The following is a 27,059-nucleotide window of genomic DNA, read 5'->3' as shown; positions in this document are numbered from 1 at the left end:
TGCAAGGAGCATTTATATTCAGCACATTGGTATATTGGAGAGAGCACTCACAGCACTATCTTCGTTCCTTCTCAGTTGAAGAGGCACAAACCAGTTCCTCAAAGGACTTTGAAGGAAATGGAAGAGACAAATATAAAATCTGTATTAGACAAGTATATTGGTATCTATGTTAGATTTTCCATTGAAGAACTCTGATTACTGATTGAATGCTATTTATCAGTCAAAGAGTCTGTGTATATATTCGCATCACATGCAAGACTTAGCAGCTCCTACTGCTCCCATAAATTTACTTGGAAGAAGGCCTCAAAGTAATTCAAACAAATCATTTTACGATATACTGATCCACCTAAGCATGCCAAAGCCTCCAGAATGGTGTTGTGTGTGATGAAGATGCAGATGAAGTTGCAGGTAGCCACCCCACACATGTCTGGGATAGAGCCATACCATCCAAGTCCCTTGGACCCTGGTAGAGGATGCCCTGATGACAGCTAGAAGTTTCCTAGCAAGTCTTGACCCAGCTGTTTCCCATTTAGATGACAGTTGTGTGGAAATGCCAGAGCCTCAGGTATTTCAGTAAGAGAGATAAATAAGCCAGAGGATTTCCAAAGAGGTAGAGTTACCCATGTAAAGGGAAATACCCTGGGTCACTAAAGGTGCAAAAGCCAGAAGTCGCCTAGGAGGCAAGAGCTGCGTGAAGGAAAAAGGAGGTGAGCTTCTTGCTTTAATGTCAAATGTGGATGTTATCTTGGGAAGAAACATTGAGTCCTGATAGTAGAAATGCTTCAGCCACACTAGGGTGATTAGGATCAGCAAGCCTTTATGTTGACCAAAACTTTTGGTAGTAGAGAAGCGAGGAATATGTATGCTTCATCTCACTTCAGAGTATTTCTGAAAGGAAGTCCAGAAACCAACTCACTCTCAAGTGAAATCATTGGTGCATCTTTTTCCCATTGTGAAGAGCAGATGGTTCTCTCATGGATTGAAAATGCTCTTGAAAAATTTTTCCAAGATAGGTATGTTCCGTTCAGGATTGAGACATGTGCTTAATTTCTCTGTTAGACACCTGCAGGAGAACCGCCCCTAAGTGATCTGTGATCACTGAGTTGTTGAACAGGAGGTCCTTGGCACCACCTGCCTGTGTAGACCACAGCTCGAGAGTCAGGCTGACATTCTTCATCGGAATGTCAGAAAAAACATGTACTAATAGATCATACACTACACTGCATCAAAAGCAACTTGCAACAGGCATTGGAAGGCATTTGGATCTTGACAGGGGAAGAAAGAACATACTCTCAGTCATTTGTTACTAATGCATTTGCAGTGTGAATATTTTGTGGTTCTGGTAGTTTCTAACACTGCATTGTGTTTGCAAACTTAATGATATTTTTACAGCATTGTGTATGTATATGCCAGCAAAAAGGTAAAAATAATGTAAGTCATTCTTTACACACAAGTTTCATCCCTTTGTCTTATTCATTCATTGTCTATCTGGGCTGTATTGGAAGCTTTTGATGCAAGGGTTTTTTTTCTCATCAAGTGTTTGTATAGTGAACAGATTCTGTGAGGTTTTGCACTTCGTGATCTTATGTCCTGAGATGGGTTTAATGAATTGTACAGTGAAGAAGCTGAGAATATATCATGAACCTTTGACGTAAATTATTATATAAAAGATTTATGGCACTTTCCATAAGAACAATTTTGTAGTCACTTCATTTCAAATGTCACCCTTTTTTAATAAGTAATATGAAACAAAGATAAAAATGAAATATAAATCATCTTAAACCCAGCCTCTCCCCATACTATTTCATTATAAGGTATCAGAACAGATATGAAGACTGAGTTGCCGAGGTTCCCGAGTTGCTTTTTGCTATTCTGCTCAAAAATACCTGCATTCAGTAAGTCACACATACATCTGGATCAGATGTTTTGTAGTAAGTTAGCAAGTGTCTTCTCTACTCAGACAGGCTCAATAGCCACAGCTTGCAGGTATCTGCAACTCTGCATTGTCCTCCCCCCTTTAGAGCAGAACTGGTGGAAGAAGGATGAGACATACCAATGTAAACTAACGTTCAGGAAAAAACGCAGAACAATATCAAAGCATATTGTAACCTAAGTGGTCTTGAGTAGTTCAGATTTTTATGTTTATTAGAAGATTTTCCAATAATCTAAAATTACTCTAAATTCCGGTAATTCAAAAGTGAAGAGTTTGCTTAGCAGTTGTCACCAGCTGCGACAAGCATGCATCTAGAACAAGGGTTATAGTACCAAAAAAAAAAAAAAGTGTAGTGTTGCATCAGTACTCATGTAGAAAGACATAGCATTTTTATGCATGTATTTGTGTGTTGCAAAAAAATTCCACCAACATACACTCAGTAATTCAGATCACTTGGTTTAATTAAAGAAAAAGGAGCATTGAAACTCATAATTGTCTTAGCAAGATTTATTGGTGTGTATGGTACTTGTTAAAATCCGTGGCTTTTGCAGTGGGAACTTTATATTACTTATTTCTTTTTAAAGAATTACATTATATAAGAATGTGTAATCACTGTGACTTTTTACTTTGTATTCCCAAATTTATTTCAACACCTTACAAGTTGTTCTCAGCCCACTTACACAACATTAGATCATCACATGGATGAAGGAACCATTTGCTTTGTAGAATACAATGCCACTAATTAAAGTTGAAAGTGAGTGGACTGAATTAGAATCGGCTCATCCATCAAAGACTGGCTACTGATTATTTACTGACAGCGCTTCATTTAGCTCTATTAATTACACAGTGGCACCGTTACATAAAGGTTATGAGTTGTTATACTTTTGAAAATGAAGAAAGAATATGTGAAAAATAATGGTATGTGCTCAGCGCTGGAGTCTGAAAGTGGTAAATGTTAAATGGAGTGTTCATGTGAATAATCTATTACATGTTTTTTCTTATCAGCGTTTTAATTGCAAGCGAGTAAACAGGACAGCAGCTTACAGATCTTGATAGGCTCCTTATGCAAGCTGTGATGGTCGTGGCTATGCCTCCACTGCAGTGAAGGAAAGCCTGCCTTTCTATTCCTGCTTTAAAAATAGCTTTTACATATTTGAGTGTTCTGCCCAATTATTTTGGTTTTCAAGTATTGTGGGGAGAAGAATTTGTGTACTGTCTTCTATATTGATTACTCACTCTTTCTTTATTCCTTTATCCCTTAAATAACAAACCTTTCACCACCATTCTCCAGATATTACTCTAAAATCCCAGCTACCATGCAGAAATACATTCATCTCCTGTGTTCCTACAGCAGAGCGGTAACATACGTCCCATTCACATTTGGTAATATTCATCAGTGCTAAGCAAAAAGTTCCTTAGCTGGAACATGCCAACAACAAGAGTCTTCAGTCATATATTTAGTTCTAGTGATACTAATTTTGAAACTGTGAGTATTTATCTTCCTTTTTCCAAGATACATGTAATTTGAGTTAAAAGCCATACATTCTCATTGTCAATGTTTTAAACAATTAGCTGAATAATGCTATTTTTTACCTTCTCAAAAGGAAAAGCATTATTTCTGTGGGTTTATGCAGGGGGTATTGGTTTTCTGCTGTTTAAATTAGAACATGGCTTTGGGGGGAGGTTCTGTGAAAGCAGTAATGCAAGTGGTAAAGTCCAAATGCTCATTTCCTCTGAAAGATCTGTGAGCTGTGGTTGTTTTGTAATAAAACCCTTTGAGAACAGGAGGCAAGGCTTGCATGGGAAAAGCTTATGTATGCACATACATATATTTAAAAAGAGGAAAAAAAAAAAAGTCCGGTTACCAAGCTGAAAAATATTGTTCTGCTCACATTCCAAAAAAGGGCTTGAAAAGATGATGAATATGTGTGTGCTTTTGTGTTCAAGAACAAACTTTAATTTTCTGCTCAGTTCTGCGCTGTGAGTTTCCGTCATAATCAGACATGTTATTAACTCAGATCTGTTTATAATCAAAGTCAAAGCTGAGAGCGGTGTCACTGCCACTCTACTGGGAGACTGCAACTATTAAGAAATTAGTTTTGATTAGTTTGTTTTGTAATAGTGTTGTGTTTTGACATCGTGTTGCATGATGTCAGGAAGGGCCTCTTTTTAAAGTCATCCTGAAAAAGCGTGGCTATAAAACAGACTCAGGCAGGGAAATGGAAAACAGATGAAGTAGTTATACGTCATCTAGGGAATGACATTTCTCGAGAGGATAGAAATGATCTAATCGCCTTTGATTTTATGAAACACTATAAAAAGGAATCTGCTTATATATTAGATTTTACATAAATGGTTATTTTAAAAAGTGGAAAGTTTGATGTTTGTAACTTAAATTGACGCAGTGCAATGAACAAGCACCCTTGCAAGAGCCATCTGCCAGCTATCTGGACACAACAGTTACCATTTCTGCGTTCTATTTTGTTTGACTTTTCAGTTGTCCTCTTTTAATCTCGGTGCCCAGAAGGATGATAGCATTGTAACATTATGGGTGGAGACTGAGTGGGTATGAGCACCCCTTTACTTTCTATCTACTGCTTTTCTTCTGTCCTGTTGTTTTTCTGGTGGCAAGACACCTGTGTGTTGCCTTGCCGCTGAGTTGCACAATTCCCATCTAGCTCAAACTAGAACATATAAGCAGGTTATTTCAACATAAGAAATTCAGTTTCTAACCTCACTTTATTTACCAGCTTATGTAACTCTTGGGTTGGGCCAGTGGGATTTTTTTCTTTTTTGAATTTGAAGGCTTTTAAGTTTTGTGAAGCCTGTGCATACATAAACACAGTATTTTAAGTAAAAAAATATACCTGCAGCAGCGCCTTACTCAGTTCTCTTACATTTGCTATGTCATGAATAGGGGCAGACTTGGTTATTACGTAACAACAAAAGAAGAAAACCTTCAATGCAACAAAAAGTGATTAGTGACTCAGTAGGTGAAATCTTCCATTTGCACATCGAATATTGCAGGTATTCGTGACTGTGACGCTGGATCTGCCATCATTTGGACGGGAACCTGATCTCTTGCTTGATGTTCATCATCTTCTGATGTATCAGACAACCTGAGATAAATCTCCAGTTTTGTCAAGCAATCCTTCAGTGAGCTTTGTTGATTTAAATGTGTGTGCCTGTCTCTGAAGCAAGAATACTACTTTATTTTAGCAGGGCGTTATGAGGTACTGTATTGATAGTGATATAGTCATGTTTATACCTAGGTAGGCAGCACTTTGTGCAAAAAAGTAAAAAATATTTTACCAACTTACAGGATACCTGGTCTACCTAAAATACTTTCTGTAATTCCAGTTGAAGAACTTACCCTGTGTGTTTTCCTTGCAAACATCCTTGCTGTTGGTACGCTTCTGTGTGAGGCTTTCTCTCAGGGCCGTTACACTAAGCTTCTTTGCAGTTTTACTTCTCTTTATGTTTGTTCTGAACACAGTATACATTTACAAAAATTGCATTGCTCTTTGATCTAAAATTAACTTCAGTTAACCATTTCCAGTATAAAACCAATTACAAAATGCTTTGTTAGGCAAGGAATATGTTCTGCTTTTCTATTTTGCTTATATTTTATCATGGTTGTCCTTAAAATCTGTGTATACGCTCTCAAAACATCGTTTCGGTTCCCCATTAATATCACTGAGGCTTTAAGAGAGAACAATTGTATAGTTGGAGGACACGTAATAGGCTACTAGAAGAAATACTTACATCTGGCATGATCAAAGCTTTTGGAGTATGTGAATGTGTATGTGGGAGGTCTAATTTTTATGTGGGTGGATTCACAAAGACTAAAACACAGCAGTACTTAACCCCTTTCCCTTTATGAAAATTCACTTCCTCAAAATGAAAAAAACATGTAGTACCTGATTCTTATCTTTTGTTTTTCATTTCAAGGAGGAGTATTAATTCTTCTGCTTGTAAGTACTTGTTAAAGGCATAGAGAATTTTTTTGTATTTCAGCCCCTGTAGTGGCTTATTTAGCGAGGTGCTTATCTTGCTTGTGATGCTTTTGCATGTTGGAACATATACATGTTTTAGAATTTAGAAAACTGATAATTTTAACACCATCTTGATAGCCTGTAGAACTGTTGTGGTAGGAGCACTGCTGTGTTTTCAGTGTTTGGTAATAGCTGTGTCTTTAGGTTCGATTTCTGCTGGTTTAGTTCCTGTGGCAGTACTCAGCTGTGAGCGACTTCTGGAAATCTGTCATTTGAAATTTTTAATTCGGTTACTTTAAATAGTTACTTACATTATGAAAGGCTATAAATAGGCAGTCATTTGAATCATCTCTGTTAGTGTTTTGCTTACATGACTGATGGGGAAGTTTTGGGTTATAGCTGGCCTGAGCTAACAGCTTGCTGAATGGGGAGGTCTTGCTCTCCCTTTGGCCTCTTTCCTTGCCCCCGCTGCCTCGTGATCTTCCTTACCCCGGCTCCCAGCTGTACCAGTTCTGACTGCAGGGTAACCAGCCCAGCCTGCCAGCTGAGCAGAAGAACCCACACACCCAGTTGCGTGCCAAATTCGTATTCTGCTATTCTGAGCATTAATTTACCAGGTGATCAGCAGAGAGTACCTGAGCTGGCTGGAAGTAAGCATCAGGAGCCCATGGCCCGAGGGGGCTGCGGGGAGAGGAGAGCCACCTGCCCTTTTTGCCCCTGGTGAACTTCCAGCTTGCTCAGACCACTTTCTGAAGTCATAGCATGAGTCATGAACACAGCATCATGTGTAATATGTGGCTTCTTGAAAATCAGCCCTGTTTTGCAGGCAAATAATGATGTGAGGAGCAGTTCTTGTGAACAGTTAATACGTCAGTGAAGACACGTACGTTTATTTTTAGAAGACATACCCCTTTTGTGAGTATCTTAAAAGATTCTGTACATGCTTACAGCATCCATTGCTGTTACCTTTAGAGCTGGGGGTCATCAAAGCAATAGAACATTTTCCTCTCTGAACGCGTTTTTTACCTATTAAATTATGGGTATGTGTGTAACTTTGCTTGCTGTTATTTATCTGTATTACTTCAGCACTCCGAGCTTAGGGTGTTGATATACCTTTTCTGGATACTTGCTCCATCTCTTTGTTGTCCTTGTGGCAATGGTAGTCCCCAAATCTGATCTTGAACTATTCTAGCATCAAATTTGTGTGAACTGGTATCAAAGTCAGTTAACATCAGTGTGCTCTATAAGTAACGGCAGCTGAGGAAGCGATTCAGAAACCATGGAGCCATTCCTGATGCTCTGCACTAGAGGGATGGGATGGGCAGGTGGGAGCGAAAATTCGTCTGCCAGTTTGATCTGTTGTTGAATCTGTCAACACCTCAAGTACCAGGAGGCCGCTGTGCTAGCTACTCTAGCACAAAACCCAAGGTAGGCAGGCTCTTACCCAGATTTTTGAAGCCTAAGTTTCAGCATTATCAAAGTGATGTTGCTTTGTTTTCCTCCGGTCTCAACATCGGAACTGATGCATGAGTTTGGTTGATCAGTTAAATGGTCTTTGCAGTTCACAGAAGGGTGGTTGGCATCTTTTGGTCAGTACTGTGTTCAGGGTCTTCATGTTTTTCCTGTGTGTTAGACCTCCTTTATATGTTTTTCTTGTAATTTTTTTTCTTTTCGGGGGGGGGGGGGGGGGGGGGGGGGCAGGGGGACGGGACGGGGGACACACACGACCAAAACCACCTTACCATTTCCTTTGTTGTGATACAAGGATTCCTTACAAGATTGCCGTGCTATGCGACCACAAAACTGCCTTTTCTTCTGTGTCATGCTGTTGAAAAATTGCTAGCAAGCAAGTTCGGTCTAAGCAGTACCTCAGCATTACTTGTTTTGCTACCTCTTGGTAGTTTTCAGCATGCTCATGTAATAATAGAATTAGAGGCCCCAATATATGTTTTGGTGCGTTTCTCAGTGGTCCAGTGTTCTCATTCACAAAAAGAGCATCACCATATTTATACTTAAGGAGTCTAAATCTTAAAAGGGAAAGAAGGCCCCAGAAAATGGCAGGTATTTTAGATATCTGCAGTTGTATCTATAAACGGTCCTCTGAAGCAACGGCGAACTTCAGGGTGACAGCAGTGGGAAATAACATGTTTGGGTTTTAGCTCCCAGCATCACTTAATGTGCTAAATATTCAAATACAAATAAAGTGACACAAGAAAGAGACGTTATATAAATATTGACAATCTTAGGCCTTCAGTAATCATCCATAAAACTCTGAAGGATCAACAGAATTCAAAAGAGCTGGGTTTAAAATGTTGCGTTTTATAAGTGTTCATAACTGGGATGTTTGTTTCAGGCTCAGAACTCCACACTGTTTTCATCTCCAATCTTCCAGCTCTAAGGATTCCCAGTACTTCTGAGGTCCCCATGGCACTTGAATGAAACTGTGTTTTCACCTGAGCCTAAGCAAATCAAAACAGAGAGGACAACCATTGTACCCATTCTTTAGAGCATCAGACTGAGACTAAGTAGGGCACAGCAACAGAGAAGCCAAGTTAAAAAAAAAAAAAAAAAAAAAAAAAGTCCTGGAAAGAAATGTCAGCAAAAACAATACCTAAAAAACCCAATACCTAAAATAAATAGTGTGGGAACGTCACACTGCACCCCTGCAAGCTCTCCCTCACGGACGAAGCTGAGGGATGTCCTGATACATGATGAGTCCTGACATGAAGAAAACAGATTTGAACATTTGATTTTACTGTCTAGCAGAAACAAACTGCGTATGTAACATTATTAGTGTCACCAAGAGATTGACTGCCTGCCTTCCTGTTGCCTGTTCAAGGAGATTTCCATTTACCCTCATCTAACTCCAAGATCAAGAAGGGACCATCTGTTCTTTCTCCTTCCCTCCCTCCCTTATTATGGGCCTTTGTTCTCATGGTCTCAAATACTAATTCATCCTTCCCAATGTCCTCGGTACGTTGCCTGGTCTGTCAAATACCATGTACCCATCTTTCAGTCCGTCTGTTTTGCCCTTTCCTGCGCTTCCTTATTCGTTCGCACGCGTATTTGCCTAGTGCTGGTGTTTTACTGGACATTTCCCTGCTGTGCCAGCGTACTCTGGAAAACCCGCAGCTGGCCTGAGGCCTCCCGAGGCGTTCCAGAATAGAGGTCCCTGCTGCAGCTCTGAGCGTGGGTTGTGAAGGACAGGTCTCGGCTGCACTGCTATGCCTCTTTCATGTCAATAATCATTTTCCTTCGTGAGAAACGCTTAAATACGCTCAGACACAAAAAGTAAGGTCTGCCTTCCATGTCCGTATGGATTTTTACCAAATAATTCTGACTCTGCTCTATTGTCTGCTCGCAAGAGACAGCCTTCAAAAATGACATGTCCTTACGATATCACTACTTAGAAGACAGACCATTCAGTGAACAGTTGTTCATTTGCTGGTGACTATGGACAAGGATGATTTTTACCAAAATCCATTTTACAGTACGAGGGATTTTACAAGGGCTCGTTCATTAGCTCTCCTCCTCCAGTCCTCATCCCACATCCCCATTAAAAAAAGAAAAAATGCATTACTGTTACCAGTGGTGAAATTCGTACCTGTGCAGGCAGTTGTTGGTGTTCTCATGCAAACAGGGCTTCTGGCATTTTTACGTACTCCATTATTGAGGGCAGCCCTAGGAACCACACGGTGAAAACAGCATCTGCCCAAAGGAGAGCAGTGGGGAAGTTTAGGGAAGAAATATGGTGTGGAGGATGGCTTTGTGTACCGTGCTGGCATGATAGCAAAACCTGTATAAATATAGCTCTGTGATGGTATTGTAAATAGTGTCTGCCTTTCCGTCTTTAACATCTTCTCTAAGCATGTCTCGCATGCTTGATCTCTCTTACATATGTGTATGTGTGTGTGTATATATATATGTATATCTTATTATATATAAAGAGATTGCACACCAAATAAAAATGCATTTTATGTCCCAGCCCTTTCAGAACATACAGTGTGCTGTAGGTTTGGAGTTCCAGTGAAACATCAAATCAGATCTAAGGCATAGCTGCAGTTTTGCAAAAATAGTCACCACGTAATAGTGTCAGGACCGTCTCTGGAGGCGTTTCTAACAGACATCTTTGTATATTTAAGCCCAAATTAATGAATGTCACTACATGGGCAGGAAAAAAATATTAAGCATCAGCATTTTCAGTTGCTTCATGTATTATTTTGGAATTGAAAAAAGGCCCCAAGTGGCACAGAAGTAAACATGCATCTAACTTATTTGCAGTAAAACTCATCATTCTAAATGTGTTTGTGTAAATTCAGCATCTGTTTTCAAGAAATAATTTTTGTGCTGATTTTACTTGAAAATGTTTGCGGTCTTGCTATATGTTGTTATGCATATTTTCTCTCAACAGAGTTTGCACTTAGGATAGTGAATGCTCCGATGGCCTTGGATTTAGCGTTTGGCATACTGTGCGAGCTGCTGCAGCGGTGGGGGGAGATCCGTGCCGGCGTACCCATCCTGCTGGAGTGGCTGCTGGGAGACAGCGATCTGGAAAGAGACTCAGAGACTTCAGCCCCGGTAATTGTAACAACCAGTTGCTACCTCATGTTGGGATCACCGCGTTTCTGCAGTCTTGTGGTAGGAATAGAATGAAATATCTCATCTGATGAAGTCTGATGATCACTACTCCGGTATTAATTGAATTACAATTTAAAAAAAAAAAAAACCTCACATGGACAGTATTTAGAATAGAGTTTGATGTCTGTTTCCTGGCAATATCAGCATAAAATTAAAGAGGCCAGTAAGCAAACATTGAAATAAATCAAGAGTTACTTAACAAGTCATTGTTGACTGAAACATTTTGAGGCTGTAACTAATTGCATTCAGTATCATTGCAGATGATGGCTTGCCTTGAATTTAAACTGCTGCTGTGGGTGCCGGGCACATGTGACATTCAAGCACAGCATTCTCCCAACTGCTGGCTTTTCCAGAGATGTCATTTAAATATTTGGTAACTGTGCCACCTTCCATATGACTGGTCCTGTATAGCACACGAAACGGCCTCGCTCACATCAGTAGTTGTCTTCAGAGGGATTATTTACATAAAGAAAAACTTTGCCACGCTGGTTCTCTAAAACCTAATGCTGTGTAATACACTCTGCTCTCTTTGTCTTGAGAAGACTGTAAAAATCAAAATAATGCTGGAAGGTAAACCGGAAGGAGCAGGAGCAGCTACATCTTTGAGAAGTTTGTTGACAATTAATATGACCCATGAAATACATTATGAAACTTCTCTTAAGCCTGTGCTTAGGTATGCCTTTCTGATGTTTCATGGACTGATACAATTTTCCTTTTTCATTTAATCCACTCAAAAAGCTCCATGATATAGCAAATTACCATACTGGTTACAGAGAGGTCTCTGTGAAATACAAGGAAGTTTCACAGGGGAAGGTAAGCACATGTTAAGGATTAGGATTACTATTTACTTCCACTGTTTCCCAAGAGTTATACCATAACTGCCTGATTTTTGAAGGTAAAATTTCTTCGGCAAAGTAGGAACCTTTTTTACTGCGTTTTCTCAAACCTTTGAAAAATGATGCACGTGAATTTTTACCTTTTTTAATATAAAGCAGCTGTTCTGTAACAGCCTCTATTGTCATGATTTCTCTATATATTTTCCTTCATATCTTCTATAATTGTCTCATTATTATCAAGACCAGAAGTCATTTTCTAATCACTGTTGTTTTTCTTTTTGTTAAGGAAGAAGATGATTACCTGTTTGATAAAGGGGAAGTCAATTTTTGGGCAGAGAAGTTGACTCATGTCAGACAACTTAGTAAGCACCTTTTACAGCTTATATCAGTGACTCATCTAACTTTACCAGATGACGGAGAACTTAATCGACTATCAAGAATAGCACTGGACCAAGCCCAGCTCGTTGGACATCACCTTAGAGCGCTACCTCCAACTCCAGAATTTTCCAAAACTGCAGAATTCACAAGATTGGCTATTCAAAACGAGAGAGTATCAGTCTGCCTTAAAATATTAAATCTGCTGCAGTCTGATGATACTTGCAAAAATGAAAATCTGGAAAAGTAAATTACTAAAAGTTCATCCCCAGGCGCGTATGTTACTGGATGGATAGGGAGACAATGCTGATGATGTTCAAGGAATAAGGGATTGCTGTAATGACTCTGGTAAACCTGCAACAACCTTTTCAGTATTCAGGCTAAACCCACATTTTTTATATATGAGTCCACTGATTTTTTTTTTTTTTTTTTTTTGTCAAATGTGCTGTGGGAGACTGTTCCTTTTAAATGCATTTGCTAATTTCATTCAGCTGAGCATGGTTTATTATAGCTACTGTAGGAAGTAAAGCAGCTAAACCTAATATTTTCCATTCATCCAGGTGCAGGCCACCTGTAGTTGTGTTATGTTTTATCCCACATTTTTACCTCTTGTATTTTAATACCAAGGAAAAGTTGATTTTTTTTTTTCTCCTTTCAAGATGTAGAATGGTAATTATTACATTAATATGGTATTTTTTATTAAGTGTTTCTAAAAGAAAAGAAACAAACCTTGGCTTCTTTGTCCATGATAATTTTTAGACTACATTTTAAATTTTACTGCATTTTCCTCTGGAGGAAGGCAAGGATTCTCACTTTGGTAGTAACCTTGTTTTGTGTGTGGAAGCATTAGTTAGAGTTCCGCATGCCTCTTTTTCCTGTAAATCAAATAACTACTTTTATAAAATTGCTCTAAAATGAAGACCGCTGCATTCGAAACAAAGCAGCTGCTCTGTTGGCGAGCGTAACGGTTTCATCTTTACTTCAAAACACCTTGCTCTGCAAGCAGTCTTGGGAAGTAAGGTCCTACCTAGAGTCAGGCCCCCAGAAGGGTACCAGAGGTGGTGTTGCGCTGCAGCGCTTGCTCGCGGGAGATGCTGTCGCCGGCGCTCGGGTGAGGCGGCTGCGGGCACACACCGAGTGCTCAACAGCGTCGCTGCCCGAGACACAAAAACGTTTGCCATGCTTTGCAAATGTGTTTTTCTGGGAACTGAAATTGGGTTTCAATATGAAAATGAGACATCGAAAATAAATATTTATTTAAAAAGGGTACGTTCTGTTCCTTCAGCCCAGGGCTGTGACGTTACGGCTGGCGCCAGCGGAGCTGGGCGCAGCCGAGCCAGCGACGGACGTCGGTACGCGCCGTTATTTCAGCCTCCCTGCAAGCGTGACCTGTCCCATAAACGGCTGTTTGCTTTCCGTCTCTTCACCTAATTGTACAGTAGCACGGTTCAGTCTTAAATCTCGATGATGATGATGATGATGATGATGATGATGATGATGATGATGATGATAGAGGTAATGAGCAGCGCTGCTGCGGCCCGTGCCGCGGCCCGAGCTCTGCGTCTTGCGCCGCGCGCCCAGCAGGTGGCGCTGCAGCACCGCCGTACGCCGCCGCGCGGCCAGGGCGGGCGCAGGCCCCCGTAGTGCCAGGCCCTGGCTTAGCCCTGCCAGGCCCTGGCTTAGCCTCGCCAGGCCCAGGCTTAGCCCTGCCAGGCTCTGGCTTAACCTCGCCAGGCTCTGGCTTAGCCCTGCCAGGGCAAGGCGCGGGCCCGCGCCGCTCGCGGTAGCCGGGTGCTGCGGTGGCTGCTAGCCGACTGCTTCCCGCTTCTTGAGTTTAAATAGAATCCGCTGTAAATCAAGGTAAGCTTCCGCATTAGGTTTAGTGGACATCTGAAAACTGCACAGGACGAAATCGCTACTCAAAAAAAGAGAATTTAGGAACAAAAGTTTAAATAGCGTCTCTAAGTTTCCAGGATTTGGGGTTACTTATAGAAGTGATTTACAATGAAACTTGAGACTTCAATAGGCAAACGGGAAATGTTGGAATCTGAGATGAAAAGAGGCTTCACAGAATGCACGCTGCCCAGCTTAACAAGCCGCACCGTGAGTTGGGCTAAAAATTAATTTGTTTGCATCTGTTTTGAGCTCTTGGGGAAAGAACAGCTCAGATTATGTCTGGAAGCCACTCTTAAAAATAGTCAAGACCTGTACAATTAATTAACAGCTGCTGGTTTTGCCACACCTTTCCAACATTTTTGAACTAGTGTAGCAACAGCTTTTATAGTGGAAAACAAACAGAACTTTGTATAGTATCAAAATTACAGTACGGTAGTGTGACCTTGCTCATGTCAGTGGTTAGCATAAGACTACCTAGTAACATGGGCATTTTTTTTAATTGCGTAGAATTTAAAATGCATATGCATACGTATTCAATATCAACAAATAGATCAATGCAGACAGGCAACGGCATAGTAGTAGATCCACAGTGACCATAAAGCTTAGGTAACTTTGTGAAGCCTTGGGGACTCGGTTAATCGGTAAACCAGATAGCTCGAAAACTCGGTCGTCTTTATCGTGGTTTTAAAATGCAACTGTCATCCCACCTTAGTTTATAGGGAGCAAATAAAAAAAATTATATCAGCGTACACACATTTCACCACACACTGCTGGGGGCTTGAGTTACTATATAACTACTCAATCAAGAACCTTTAAACCCTAAGCAGCAATTGCCGAAGAGGGTTAGCAATATCTTATACCGGCGTATTGCTCTGCCATGTGTTTGATCAAAGCCAGTTTATCAAAGCATTCCTCCAAATGACGGTGACACATTTGCTCCTTGCCTGATGATCATCATCAACTGTTTACTCGGTTCAGGAGCGGGCAGGATCTGCTCTGACGGTGATGTTTTCACCCCAGAGAGGTTTGGGAGGAGGAAGAGTTTGATCTCGGGTCAGTCCGCAAGCGCATCCCAGCAGGCCCGGGAGGCGGCGATGGGAACGATGCACGGTGACGGGTGCGCGCCAGGGCGCGCAGCCGCCTCCCTGCGGCTCCCCGGCGTCCCCCCCTCCGCGCCGGCCCGGGGCGGGGGCGGGGGAGGGGGGAGGAATTTCAACGTCGTTTGGGACGCCGGGGGGCAGCGGGGCGGGCGCTAGGGGGTGGCAGATCCCCGGCCGGCGGCCGGAGGGAGGCAGGGAGGGGCCGGGCCGGGGCGGGGCGCGGGGCCGGCTGCGGCGCTGCCAGGGCGGGGGCTCGCCCGGGGGTGCCGGGGTGCGGGCAGGAGCGAGGTTCGGGCTTTTGATCCCCCCGCAACTCCTCTTTCCCGGGCGTTTTTTCGATCTCTGTTGCTGAGCCCGGGCCTAATGCCGCAGGCCAGGCTTGTTCCTCCGCGGGTGAGGGCTGACGGGCCCGGCCCGGCGGCGCAGCGGAGCTCCCGGCGCCCCCCCGCCGCAGCCGGGTGCGGGCTGCCCCCCGCGGGTCCCGCCTGCCGCCTCCCGCCTCGGGGGAGGAGGAACCAAATGGGAGCCTGAGCCGCATGGCGGAGGGGGAGCCGAGTGTGAAAACCCGACGCGAAGTGCGCTAATAACCTCCCCCCCCGAAGTTGCTTTCCTTTGCAAATGTGTTTTCAAAGCGCAGGGCTCCTGCTGACGTGGTCAGATTTGCACCCTTGGATTTCCAGGGCCTGACGTCCCGGCTCGGAAGCTAAAGAGGATCAAACGCCTCGCCTGGCTTTAGCAGCAATAAAACTTTACGCGCCCGTCCATTTTCCCCCTTCCCATTTGTGCCGGGCTGAGCAAACGCGGGAAGGGACGGGGGGTGCGCAGCCGCTGCCTCCGCCGCCTTTCCCACGTCGCGTTTGCGCAGCCTTCCCGGCCCGGGGGTGCGGCGGCCGGGGGAGCTCTGCGCGGCGGCTCCGGCCCCGGGGAAGGCGCCCGGCCCCGGGCACCGGCCGCTGCCCTCGCCCCCGGCCCGGCGGGAGGGCTCCCGGGGCGGCGGCGGGGCTGGGCGGGCGGGGAGGCTGGCGCAGCCCGGCGGGTCACAAGACCTCGGCGGCCGCCGGGCCGCGGCGGGGGGCGAGGCGGGGCGGCGGGGAGCGGGGGCGGCTGCGGGGCGCCTCCCGGCCCGGCCGCTGCGGGGTTAACGCCGCCTCGCCTGCGCGCCAACCTCTCCTGAACTCCAAACAGAAAGAAAAACAAAACGAAACGAAAAGAAAAAAAAAAAACACCAACCCCCACCACCCCGAACTCCCCAAAAGAGGGCAGAAGCGGCGGGGCGCCCAGCCGCCGTCCCGCCGGTCGCACCGGGGCAGCGCGGGCCCGACCTTTGTTTCAAACCAATTACGTGGCAAAAGTTTATTTTCGGCGGGGCGGGAGGCAGGGGCGCCCCCGGCCCCGCCGCGCCGCTCCCACGGCCCCGCGCACCCGCCGCCGCCCGCCCGGGGAGGCCGCTGGCGGCTGCGCGGGCCGTGCCCGGCCCGCTGACCGGGGGCTGGCGGCCGCAGCAGCCCCGGGGCCGCCGGGTGCTTGGAGAGGGGGCGAAGGAGGGCGCTTGGCGGGGGGGGGGGGGCGGACGGACGGACGGACGGACGACGCGAGCCCGCACGGCGCCCGGCTGCTCCGCCTCGGCCGGTTCCGCGCCGGGAGCGGCCCCTGCCCCGCGCCGCCCCCGCTGCGGGCGCAGCCGGCTCGGGGGCACCGCGCGCTGGCGGCGCGGCCGCCGCTGCCGGGCCTCTGCAGCGCGCGGGGCGACCCGGCCGGGCGCGGGGCGGGGCGGGGCGGCGCGGGGCGGTCGGAGCCGGGCGCCGCCCCCGCGGGCCGCGGCGGCGGCGTTTATATGGGGGCGGCGCGGGGCGCCGCGGAGTTCCCGCAGTCCGCCCGCTGCTGTGCAGCCGCCGTCGCCGCCTCGGCCCGGCACCCGCCGTCCCGCCGGGAAGGAGACGGGACCATTTCGGATCTCAAGCAAACGGCCCCCTCCTATCTAGTCGTGGCTTTTCCAAACCCTCCGAGGAGAGCGGGATCTTTCGGTCCTTCCTGTATTTCCGACCATTACAGGATCTAGAAATGTCGACGACACTTTTATCTGCCTTCTACGACATTGACTTCTTGTGCAAGGTAGGGAGGAGCGTGGTTCCCCAGGCGCGCCCCGGGCTGCCGGCGCCGGGCCGGCCCCGCGGTTTGCAGGAGGGCGCTGCGGGCCGCGGGGGCCGGGGGCCGGCTCCCGGCGGGGCGGGAGGCCCGCGGCTGGCTCGGCGGGCGGGCCGCCGCCTGACAGCTGGCCGGGGCGCGGCAGCGCGGGTCCCGCTGCGCGGCGGCGGGCCCCGGAGAGGCGCGCCGCGCCCCCGCCGCGGCGGCGTGCGGGGCGGGCGCTCTCTCAAGTTGTCGAGGCGCCGAGCCGCGCTGCAGGCGCTCGCCCGCAAGTCTTGCGCTGCCGAGAGGAACTTTGTGAAAAGTTGCGCACGCAGCGAAGCCCGTACGGGGGCTTCGCCCCCGCGCTGCCCCGCTCGGCCCGGCACGCCGGCGCTTGCAGCGGAGCCGCCCTCGGGGCCGGCCGGGCGGCGCGGCCCCCGCTCCGAGCCCGGCGGTGCCGCGGCGGGGGCGCAGGGCGGCCGCGGGGGCCGTGGCGGCGGGCTGGCGGTCACCCTGCAACCCCCTCTCTCTCTCCCGCTCCCTGTCTCCCCCCTCCCTCCCTTCCTCCCTCCCTCCCCTCCCCCCGCCCCGGCAGACGGAGAAGTCCCTGACCAACCTCAGCAGCATGCTGGACAAGAAGGCCGTGGGGACCCCGGTGACCCCCCCCAGCTCCAGCTTCGCGCCGGGCTTCCTGCGGCGGCACTCGACCAGCAACCTGCCGGCGCTGGCCGGCGGCTCCAAGTTCCCCAGCCCCACCGGCTCCAGCTCTTCCTCCACCACCTCCTCCTCCTCCTCCTCCTCCTCGTTCGGCAGCCTGAAGGAGACGGGCTCCGGCGGAGGCGGCAGCAGCAGCCCCACGGCCCTGCTCAACAAGGAGAACAAGTTCCGGGACCGCTCCTTCAGCGAGAACGGCGAGCGCAGCCAGCACCTCATGCAGCAGCTCCAGCAGCAGCAGCAGGCGGCGGCGGCGGCCGGCAAGGGGGGCGGCTCCGGCGGCGGCGGCGGGGCCCCCATCAACTCGACGCGCTACAAGACGGAGCTGTGCCGCCCCTTCGAGGAGAGCGGCGCCTGCAAGTACGGCGAGAAGTGCCAGTTCGCCCACGGCTTCCACGAGCTGCGCAGCCTCACCCGCCACCCCAAGTACAAGACCGAGCTCTGCCGCACCTTCCACACCATCGGCTTCTGCCCCTACGGCCCGCGCTGCCACTTCATCCACAACGCCGACGAGCGCCGCCCGGCGCCCGGCGGGGGCACGGCCGCCCCCCCCTCCGCCGCCGCCGCCGCGGCGGGGCCGCACCACCACCCGCACCACCCGCCGCCGCACCCCGCCGGCAGCACCGGCGACCTCCGCGCCTTCGCCCCCCGCGACCACCCGCTGGGCGGCGGCGGCGGGGGCGGCGGCTTCGGGCACCCGCGGGGCGGCGAGCGGCCCAAGCTGCACCACAGCCTGAGCTTCTCCGGCTTCTCCGCCCACCACCACCACCACCACCACCACCCGCACCCCCACAGCGCCGCCCCGCCGCCGCCGCCGCCCGGCGGCCGCCTGGACGCCGCCCTGCTGGAGAGCCCCGGCGGGTCGCGCACGCCGCCGCCGCCCGCCTCCGCCTCCTACTGCGAGGAGCTGCTCTCGCCGCCCTGCGCCAACAACGCCTTCGCCTTCTCGGGCCAGGAGCTGGGCAGCCTGATCGCCCCGCTCGCCCTCCACACCCAGAACTTCGCCGCCGCCGCCGCGGCCGCTGCCGCCGCCGCCGCCTACTACCGCTGCCAGCAGCAGCCGCCGCCGCCGCCCGGCGGGGGCTGCCCGCCGCCCCCCGCCTCGCCGCCCTTCAGCTTCCAGCCCCTCCGCCGCCTCTCCGAGTCGCCCGTCTTCGACGCGCCGCCCAGCCCCCCGGACTCCCTCTCCGACCGGGAGAGCTACCTGAGCGGCTCCCTCAGCTCCGGCTCCCTCAGCGGCTCCGAGTCGCCCAGCCTGGACTCGGGCCGCCGCCTGCCCATCTTCAGCCGCCTCTCCATCTCCGACGACTAGGGCGGCCGGGCTGCCGAGCAAGTAAGTTAGCCAGCGAAGAAAGTGAATCCTTCTCTTCTCCTTCTTCTTCTTTTTTTTTTTTTTGTTTTTTTTTTTGTTTTTATATACCTATCTATCTATATATACACCGAGAGCTGAACAAAACAAAAAACAAAAAAAGCATCTTGCAAAAGGGCAAATGACACGAACTGAACAAACCTATTTTTATAGAGAGACCTTGGAAGAAGGGGATTTCTGTTTCGGGGTTTTTTTCGTTGTTGTTGTTGTTCTTTGGAGACAAGTTATGATACGCACCAGCAGCAGCCATTCCATCTGTGTTCAAAAAATAAAAAGAAAACGAGAAAGAGCATTAGAAAAGCCACCACCAGAAAGCAACAAACAATCCGGGGAGCGCGAGTCCTGCCTGCCCAGCTCCTCCAGACCTTCAGACACACACAAAAAAAGTTACAAGCTAGTTTGTCTTTCGATCCAGTTCAAATAAAAACACAGAACGTACTAAACCTATAAGCTTTTTTTAAAAAAAAAAAAAAAGAAAAATCCAACATCCTGCCAAGAATATGCCTTGATAACAACCTTCTTTTTTTTTTATATATCTATATATTATTATTATAACAAATGCTAAAACCTTCATTCCAAAGTTTAATATTGGTTCCATTGCCACCACTTAGTGGATGTTTGGCTTAGAACAATTTTTTTTGTTGTTGCTTTATTTGGAAGCACTCAACTGAGTTTAGTTTGTAATTGTTGGAGAATAACTGCTGATTTTTTTAATTTTTTTTTAGCTGTTTGAGTTGATTGCATGAATGAGTCACTGCACACAACTCAATATGAAACTATTTAACTTATTTATTATCTTGTGAAAAGTATACATTGGTAATTTGTTCATACTGTATTTATCGGGTATGATGAAAAGCAATAGATATATATTCTTTTATTATGTTTAAATTATGATTGCCATTATTAATCGGCGAAATGTGGAGTGTGTTCTTTTCACAGTAATATATGCCTTTTTGTAACTTCACTTGGTTATTTTATTGTAAATGAGTAAAATTCTTAATTTAAGAGATTGTATGTAATATTTATTTCATTAATTTCTTTCCTTGTTTACGTAAATCTGAAAGATTGCATGGTTTCTTTATAGAAATCGGTCTCGATGCTGTGGAAGTAGTTTGAGGAATTTCTATGGGTTTTTTTAGAATGTAAATGGTTGTAGCCCGTCCGAGTTGAAAAAACAAACGAGAGAAAAAAAGAAAAAAAGAAAAAAAAAAAAAAGACTGACTTAGCAATCAGACTTCAAAGTGGCAAATCTAATTCAGACTTGTTTAAAGTAACCAAAAAGTATTTTTGTTGCCTAACTCTCCACCAATCACACTGTGATATCGTCTCAAAGTATGTAGCAATAATTGGGGGTCCCAGTATTATGTCTCACAGTGCCTTCTTGAGGGTCCATGCTTGCCTTAAATCTCTCTCAACCAAATAAGTATTTTTCTTAATGCTTGAGATAATTTGAATGTAGGGATGGGTTTTAACTACAGCAAAATTTCGCCACTCTCTTGTTTTATAAGAATGGAGGCCATCTTTGGATCTGAAACTTTATACAGTACATGAACATATCTTGTTTAATTGAATTCCAAAACTTGTAATTTTTTTTTTCCTTATGTAGAAAGTCGGGAGTTTTCCAAAACTTTCCTGGACGGTGGATGAATGAGCAGTAGCTTAGTTTTGTTTGTACATAGGTACAGATTGAGCACTATGTACTCTTTTGGACTACTTTAACAGAAGTATGTTTTGAATGTAACTAAAAGATAAGTCAACTTGAGTTGTAATATATTTTTCGGGAGTCAGTTCACTACAAATTGTGTGAGACTGTAAACTTTGTACTGTAAATGTTTTGTAGTTCTCCCAATAAAATTTTTTTGGAAAAAAAAAAAAAACCAACAACCAAACAAACCCAACAAAACAAAAAAGGAAAAGTAGCCCTTCAGACTGTTGAAGCCCTGTCTGCCAGGCGGGGAGTATTTCTTGCTGAACACCACCACCGCCCCCCCAGTCACAAATATGTCTAGCTACAGATTAACCAGTTTGCACCGCAGCTCCAGTCCACTCCTGCAGCAATCACTGGTCGGTGGCCAAAGCTAATAAACGCTTCCAGAAGGTTCGGGAGTATTAGAGTTAGTGGTGTACTGTATCCTGCTGCCTTTTAAAAAAAATTTTTTTTTTTTTTTTTTTTTTGCCTTCCTCAAAAGAGGGTGAAGGATCAAACCTTTTCTGCTGGTAGCTTAACAGCTGGAGTGGAAAAAATCTAGTAATGGCATTTATCAATCGCATCGCTTTTGGGGATGTGTGAGCGTGCCATGAGCCTTCCTGGCTGGTTTGGGGTAGGGAGGAAATGGCAGTTTGGGCAATAAAAAGGCATAATTAAGGTTTAGCCTTTGTCCCAAAAGCTTTGTTCCCCTTCACTCGCAGGAATGCGGACTTCTGCCTCAACGCTCCCGTCGCCCAGCCAAGGGCATATCGGTGTTAGTCAGGCTAGCATTAAACGTGTTAATCAGTTTTCAGGACTTGGGTTTTAAACAAATTACCTTTCTGAGGGTATATTTATATAACAAAATACTCGGCAGCCTGGGGACCCTGTGTTCGTTAGTGCTGGAGGAATTTTCTTAGCTAATAACTCCATGGTTCGGTCCCTTATTCCAGTCAATCCCTTCAACTTTAAGTCATGATTTCTACCAGCTTATTTTTGTTCTTTTGTCATACTAATAATAAATGTTGTTAACATTATGGCATCTCTGCGCTGCCTGGACCGCCACAGTACTTTCTATAAATATGAGGTAGAATGTAATCCTGGTGCCATATGTTTGTGTAACAAACCTTGGACTGACTCTCAGTTTAAAATTAAAACAAACGTAAGCAATGTATGACAACACAGTCCAGCTACAGCAATCATCCTTTTTTTATGGATCGGTCTGACGTTTTGGCTCAGAATTGCTCCCTTCGATTCCCAAACTCCTTTCTGAAGAAACGTCTTTTCGGCACGGCCTGCAGGCTGGCACCCAGCACCGCTGGGTCCTTCCCCGGGCATCCCTGGTGCGGGTACCATGGCTGCGAGGAGGAGGAGTTCTCCAGTATTTTGCAGGGACGGAGAGTAGCTGTTGGTTTGACCGGTGTCTAAGCTGATGTCTTAACTCACTTTTGGGATTTTGAAATTAATTGTCAAACTAAAACTGTGTTAATTAGGAGTGCATGTCTCATTTAGTTTCAGATTTTCTTCCTTCCCTAGGTATGTTTTTCGCTTGTCTCCTTTGCCCACCTCTTCCCCTGAGCCTGCCTTTTTCTTGCCACAGTAGATAAGGGCCTTATTTATTGCTGTATTTCACTTATCTAGGACAGCTGTACTCCATCAGCGCAGTACTTTCATCTTCCCTGCGGTTTTCTGTTGGTTGAACGGGATCTCGGTGAGGGTGCCGGGGTTGGCTTTGGTGTCTCCTGGCTGGAAGAAGAGCCCTGGAAGCTTTACAGCAGCTGCCCCGCGTGAAACACAGCGGCGCTGGTGTCAACGCTGGCGTTTTGTGTGTTGCAAAGGCTGCCAGGACGGGACGGGTGGCAGCCCACGAGTGTCTCCTGGCGGGCTGGTGGCGTGCCAGGGCGTGGGGAGAGCGGGGCCTGAGCTGCCCTCTGCCCTGCTCCGAGCCATGCTCCGAGGCCGCCCGTCCTGCGCCCTGTTGTGTTTGTATCTCTGCAAAAGCGTGCTGCAAAACAATCTGTTGCAGCGTTACGTGCTGCTGTTCAGAAAACCAGAAGTCCTTGAACTGGGAAGATAAAGTGTCTGTTTCTTGTGCTGCACAATCAAGTGTTAACCTTTAAACTGGTGACTTATGTTGTTGATTTAAGCAAATGTTCTCTTGCTTTCATTTCAAAATTCAGCAAAGCATGTAAAGCTGGTCAGACCATTCAGAAATTTCCTGATACCTTGCAATAAATCGATACACTTTGCATAAAAATAAATTGTTTTTATTCAAGAGCTTTGGGTTGAGAAGGAACTCTAAGGTCTCTGCTATTGCCCATTAGAGATGTGATAGTTCTCTTAGTAGCTGGGGCACTTAAAATGCCTTTGAGGATCTGGAAAATGGGGATTTTTACTAATTGTTGGTTAGGACTGAGTCTTGCATGCTTGCTTCAGTTGACAATCTGAAAGAAATTGCAGCAAAGACTTAAATTTGTAGAAATAGGTGTAATGGTATAGATCTTGAAATAGGCATTGATTTAATGTGGCTTGGTATGATCGTTGGGGGGGGTTTCAAATGTATCAGATCAGCAGTTTTGATTTTTACTGCCTAGTCCTCTCGGTTTCTTGGGGGCTTTTTGTTTGTTCAGGTTTTCTCAGTTTGCCTTCTTCACGTAGAGCGGGGTGTGCTGTAACTCCGGTGCTTTTGCTTTCTCTGGGCTTTCGGGCTTGCTGCCTGACCCAAGTTAATACAAAAATTAAACCCGATTCAGCACAAAGCTGAAAGGATTGCACGCCACCGAAAATACTCCCAGCAGTGCACCACGAAGCAGAGGAATGCTGTTCTTCGCTTAGTGCATCACGGTTGAAGCGTGAGCTGATTTCACTGTACCCCCAGATTTACTCCCAGTTGAAGCGTGGAAGCTGGAATTACAGCACAGCCTGTGTCACTTGTGGAAGAGGGCACATCCCCACTGGAGGAGCTGGTAGGCTGCCGGCTCCTCTCTCTGCTGTATTGCTGAATGCAGAACGCAGCAAACCAGTACCTCAGTGGTTAAACACAGGCAGGGGATGAGCCCTTTTCCAGAATACCATTTAAATGTCCGATGCAACTCTTACTTTAAAAAAAGAAATTATTGCCCTCCTCCTGTTTTTCTGCCCCCATCCCATCCCACCCCATCATTAGATGTGCAGCTTGGATTTTTTTTTTTTTTTTAAAAAGGGTGCATCTGACAACCTCATTTCCAAAGAAGGCCCAAGATTTCATTTTTGTTTATGATCAAGATGTACTTTTATTTTTTCATTTAGCTAGTATAGCATTAAAGCTAAGGGACTTGTACTATATATTTTTGAGTGTGAATCTTGACGGACCTTCAGGCGGTGGTGCTCTGTCATTGGTAAGACAGGACATTTCAGGTTTTGCCTGCTGAGCCGACAGACCTTGGCAGCACATTAGCTCTGGAAGTTGAAACTTTACTTTCTGACCCTTCAGCTTAAACTTAGTTCCTCTGGTTTAAGGCGAAGTGGGCTTCCCATCTGAAGTATAGTTCCATCGTCCCTTCTGCCAACCCTGCAGCTGGTTGGTCCCTGCCCAGGGAGGGGCAGGAATATCCTGAATGACCACAGCCAGACCTGTAAGTGCTCATCTGCTGAAGAATTAAGTGGAGGATTGGGATGAAAATGATACACTCAAGGTGATGTAGCAGGTCGCCTCCACCAGAAGAGAGCAGTTCTCCACTCTGCTCCATCCCGGCCCTTTCTGACCCGTGCCCTGAGCCGGTTCAGGTCGCTGATCCGGCGGAGCACCCCGGCACACTGCTCGCAGCTTGCACCGCGTGGCTGGGGGTGGGCGCTAGGTCCACTGCCACCAAAAGGTCCGCTCGCCCCCAGCCAGCTCTGGCGCTCGCCACGTCTGTCTGGGGGTTGATGCATCTTATTAACCAGGCAGAAAGGAAAAAATGGTGTTTTCTGCTGGGGTAGAGTTGGTGCGGGTCAATAAGGAGTCTGACGAGTTTCAGAGCTGGTGCAAAGGAGGAGGAGGTAGAGCCCCGCATCCCGGAGAGGAGGCCGGAGTGACGGGATGGAGGACAAGGGGTCTCCCCACCAAGCTGCTAGATTGGCTTATCCCTCCTGTGTGGGTTTTGCTCCGTTGGAAGAAACATTGTTTCCTCCAGTTCTTTGGGAAATTCTTGGTATGCCCATTTTAAAACTGCCTTTCTGTATTGGTGATTATAAATGACTCACATGGACCTTTGGTATTTCTTGTGCCATTTGAAAAGATACCGACATTTAAGGGAAGGCTCAAAGCAAGATAGGGCTTAATTAATGTGAATGTATCCCTGAGTAGTTATTGTGTCTGGTTTACTGGAAATCAAATAATGGTTGTGTGGCAAAGCTCTGCATCTTCTGAGAAGTTCTGAGTGTGAAAGGAAACGCTTGTTATCAGCTGGCATAGATTTAGCGGGTTGTGTAATTTTTGCAGCGTATGTACTGAAGAACATTGATTTGTAGGTCTAATTCTTTTATTAATATTAAGAATGTAATGTTGGAGAGGAGGGTGGAAGAATGAGATTCCTCCCTTGAGGTCTAGAGGACCTTGCCTCTAAAAAAGAATTTTTTTGTCTCAAAGCTTAGGCAAAGAGATATGAGTCATTTCATCTCTCCTTTCAAAGAGGTATAATGGATGTGTTAATGGAGGCATTTTGGAGTGAACTCCCCCAAAATTGGCATTCCTGAGGAAAGCAGGCGAAATTACCCTGAAATCTCCTCTCTGTTGCTGAAGAGGGATAGATGACATCTGCTGAGTAATTTCTATTCTGTACACCATCTGAGAAGGAAATACAGGGTAATTTAAAACCACTTTTTTCTACCATGGTTAATAAAATAAACAGGGAGCTGGATATGCTGAAATCTAAATAAGAGGGTCCTATATCAATGGATTATTACCTTATCTTTTCTGAATGTGACGTTCACTTGAATACCTGGAATCGTAATAGCTACTCAAGATAAGAAATGGAGGGAAATTCAATAACAGTAAGAGGCCTGGTAAGTTATGAGATCTTGATTAGCCTTCAGCTGCGCCTAAATGTTGGAAAAGGATTCCCTGTACTGTATGCAAAGGGACCTGAATAGCAGTGTGAGCACCATTCCCTCGTTGCAGAGGAGCACTAACAACTGGCTTTTGTGATTATTAAGGCTTTCTTGTATCTGTATATATATGTGAACCTTCTGACTCTTCCATGGATGACCATTTTTCACCCTGATTTTTAATTGCTTTAAAATTCCAGCTTTGCTGGCTGTGGATGGTAGGTAGCTCTGGCCCCTGCAGTGGCCTCAGAGCTCTTGCTGGCTGGGGGGGGCATGTGCAGCTCTGAATCTCCTGAATACCATCAAATCTGAAGTTGGACTTCCTCTTCTTAGTAGAGGCCATAAACCAGGTCATGACATTGGGTGGTGGTTTACTCTTCCCATGGGAGAGTGAGCATGGGGAAGGGAGAAGAGGAATCTGGCCCCTCCAGCTGCCCACCCTGGGAGGGTCTGTGAGCTGGTCTGCCGCCTCGCTGCTGGCCGGCAGCGCGGTGGAAATGGTGGATGTGCGTCAAAGGGAAAGCCCAGTTATCTCCTTCTCAGGCAGCAGAGCCTGGGTCAGTTTGTGCCTGTCGTGCGCCCGCACCTGGATGAGGGCAAATTGTTTCTTGTGTTGGATGCCATTTGGCTCTGTTGCAGAAGTGGCACAGCGGCGTTAACAGGGAGGGTTCGATACAGAGTGCTGCTGTTGTGTTAAGAGAGCTGAACAGCACGCTGTAAATCTTAGGAGATGAATTCAGTGTTAACAAATACTTTTTTTAAAGGTCCGATTAGATGAGGAATGCAGTAATTTGCCAATCCAAATGAACGCTAACTCTAAAAAGACAGGAATTTGTTTTCTACTAGATTAGTGCTCTGATCTGGACTCATCCCATGGCCTCGTGGCTGTAGAACAAAAGCAAGAGCGAGGGCAGGAGTATGTGAGTAACGTGAGGCTCAGACCTCCGCTTTCAGCATCAGTGCAACTTTATATTGACTCGAACTGCCTGTGAAACCACAGCCCAAGTTATGTATGTTCTGTGGGGTTTTTTTCTGCATACATGGTTGAAATCCCAGGATGTATCAGATGATCTCCAGGGGATAGGGGGAGGCAAAACCTTGAGCATCAAACTGTGTTGAGCCTTCTGGAGCTGAACCTGAACGTTTTGCTTCAGTTTGGCTGTTTTGCGTTTGGAGAGGTGCGGCTGGGGAGACTGGGGAGATGATGTCGAGGAAGGGGAAGCCTGGAAGCCGGGAAGCCTGGAAAAGCTGTTTCCCCTGGAAGTGATGCTCTGGGCTAGTGTCAACATGAACACCAAGTCATGACCTCTCATGTCTACTCA

At 46.8% G+C, this 27,059-nt stretch overlaps 2 protein-coding genes across 2 annotated transcripts in view; both read left to right on the top strand.

The window, feature by feature from the left end:
* THADA (THADA armadillo repeat containing) overlaps positions 1-12,223 on the top strand; it is a gene marked incomplete at its 5' end in the record, with an annotated part of 164,022 nt that extends 151,799 nt beyond the window's left edge. Inside the window, 2 exons of the mRNA XM_082305213.1 lie at positions 10,340-10,506; positions 11,689-12,223. Coding sequence (XP_082161339.1) covers positions 10,340-10,506; positions 11,689-12,027 — 506 coding nt within the window. The 3' untranslated portion in view covers positions 12,028-12,223. The remainder of the gene's footprint in view (positions 1-10,339; positions 10,507-11,688) is intronic.
* A 4,395-nt stretch (positions 12,224-16,618) lies between these two features.
* Positions 16,619-22,891, top strand: ZFP36L2 (ZFP36 ring finger protein like 2). The gene is made up of 2 exons (XM_082306145.1): positions 16,619-16,885; positions 17,496-22,891. The coding sequence occupies exons 1-2, from the start codon at positions 16,835-16,837 to the stop codon at positions 18,924-18,926; spliced, it is 1,482 nt and encodes a 493-aa protein (XP_082162271.1). The 5' UTR covers positions 16,619-16,834; the 3' UTR covers positions 18,927-22,891.
* Positions 22,892-27,059: the final 4,168 nt, after the last annotated feature.

The sequence above is a fragment of the Platalea leucorodia genome, assembly GCF_965183815.1.
Source record: "Platalea leucorodia genome assembly, chromosome: 3".
Taxonomy (NCBI): domain Eukaryota; kingdom Metazoa; phylum Chordata; class Aves; order Pelecaniformes; family Threskiornithidae; genus Platalea; species Platalea leucorodia.
This window is presented reverse-complemented; position numbering and strand designations above follow the sequence as displayed.

Bases quoted from the DNA above. Each gene is read 5' to 3' on its own strand.
- ZFP36L2 (XM_082306145.1), top strand. From the start codon at position 16,835: ATGTCGACGACACTTTTATCTGCCTTCTACGACATTGACTTCTTGTGC. The intron at 16,886-17,495 runs GTAGGGAGGAGC...CCGCCCCGGCAG, and splicing joins ACATTGACTTCTTGTGCAAG to ACGGAGAAGTCCCTGACCAA.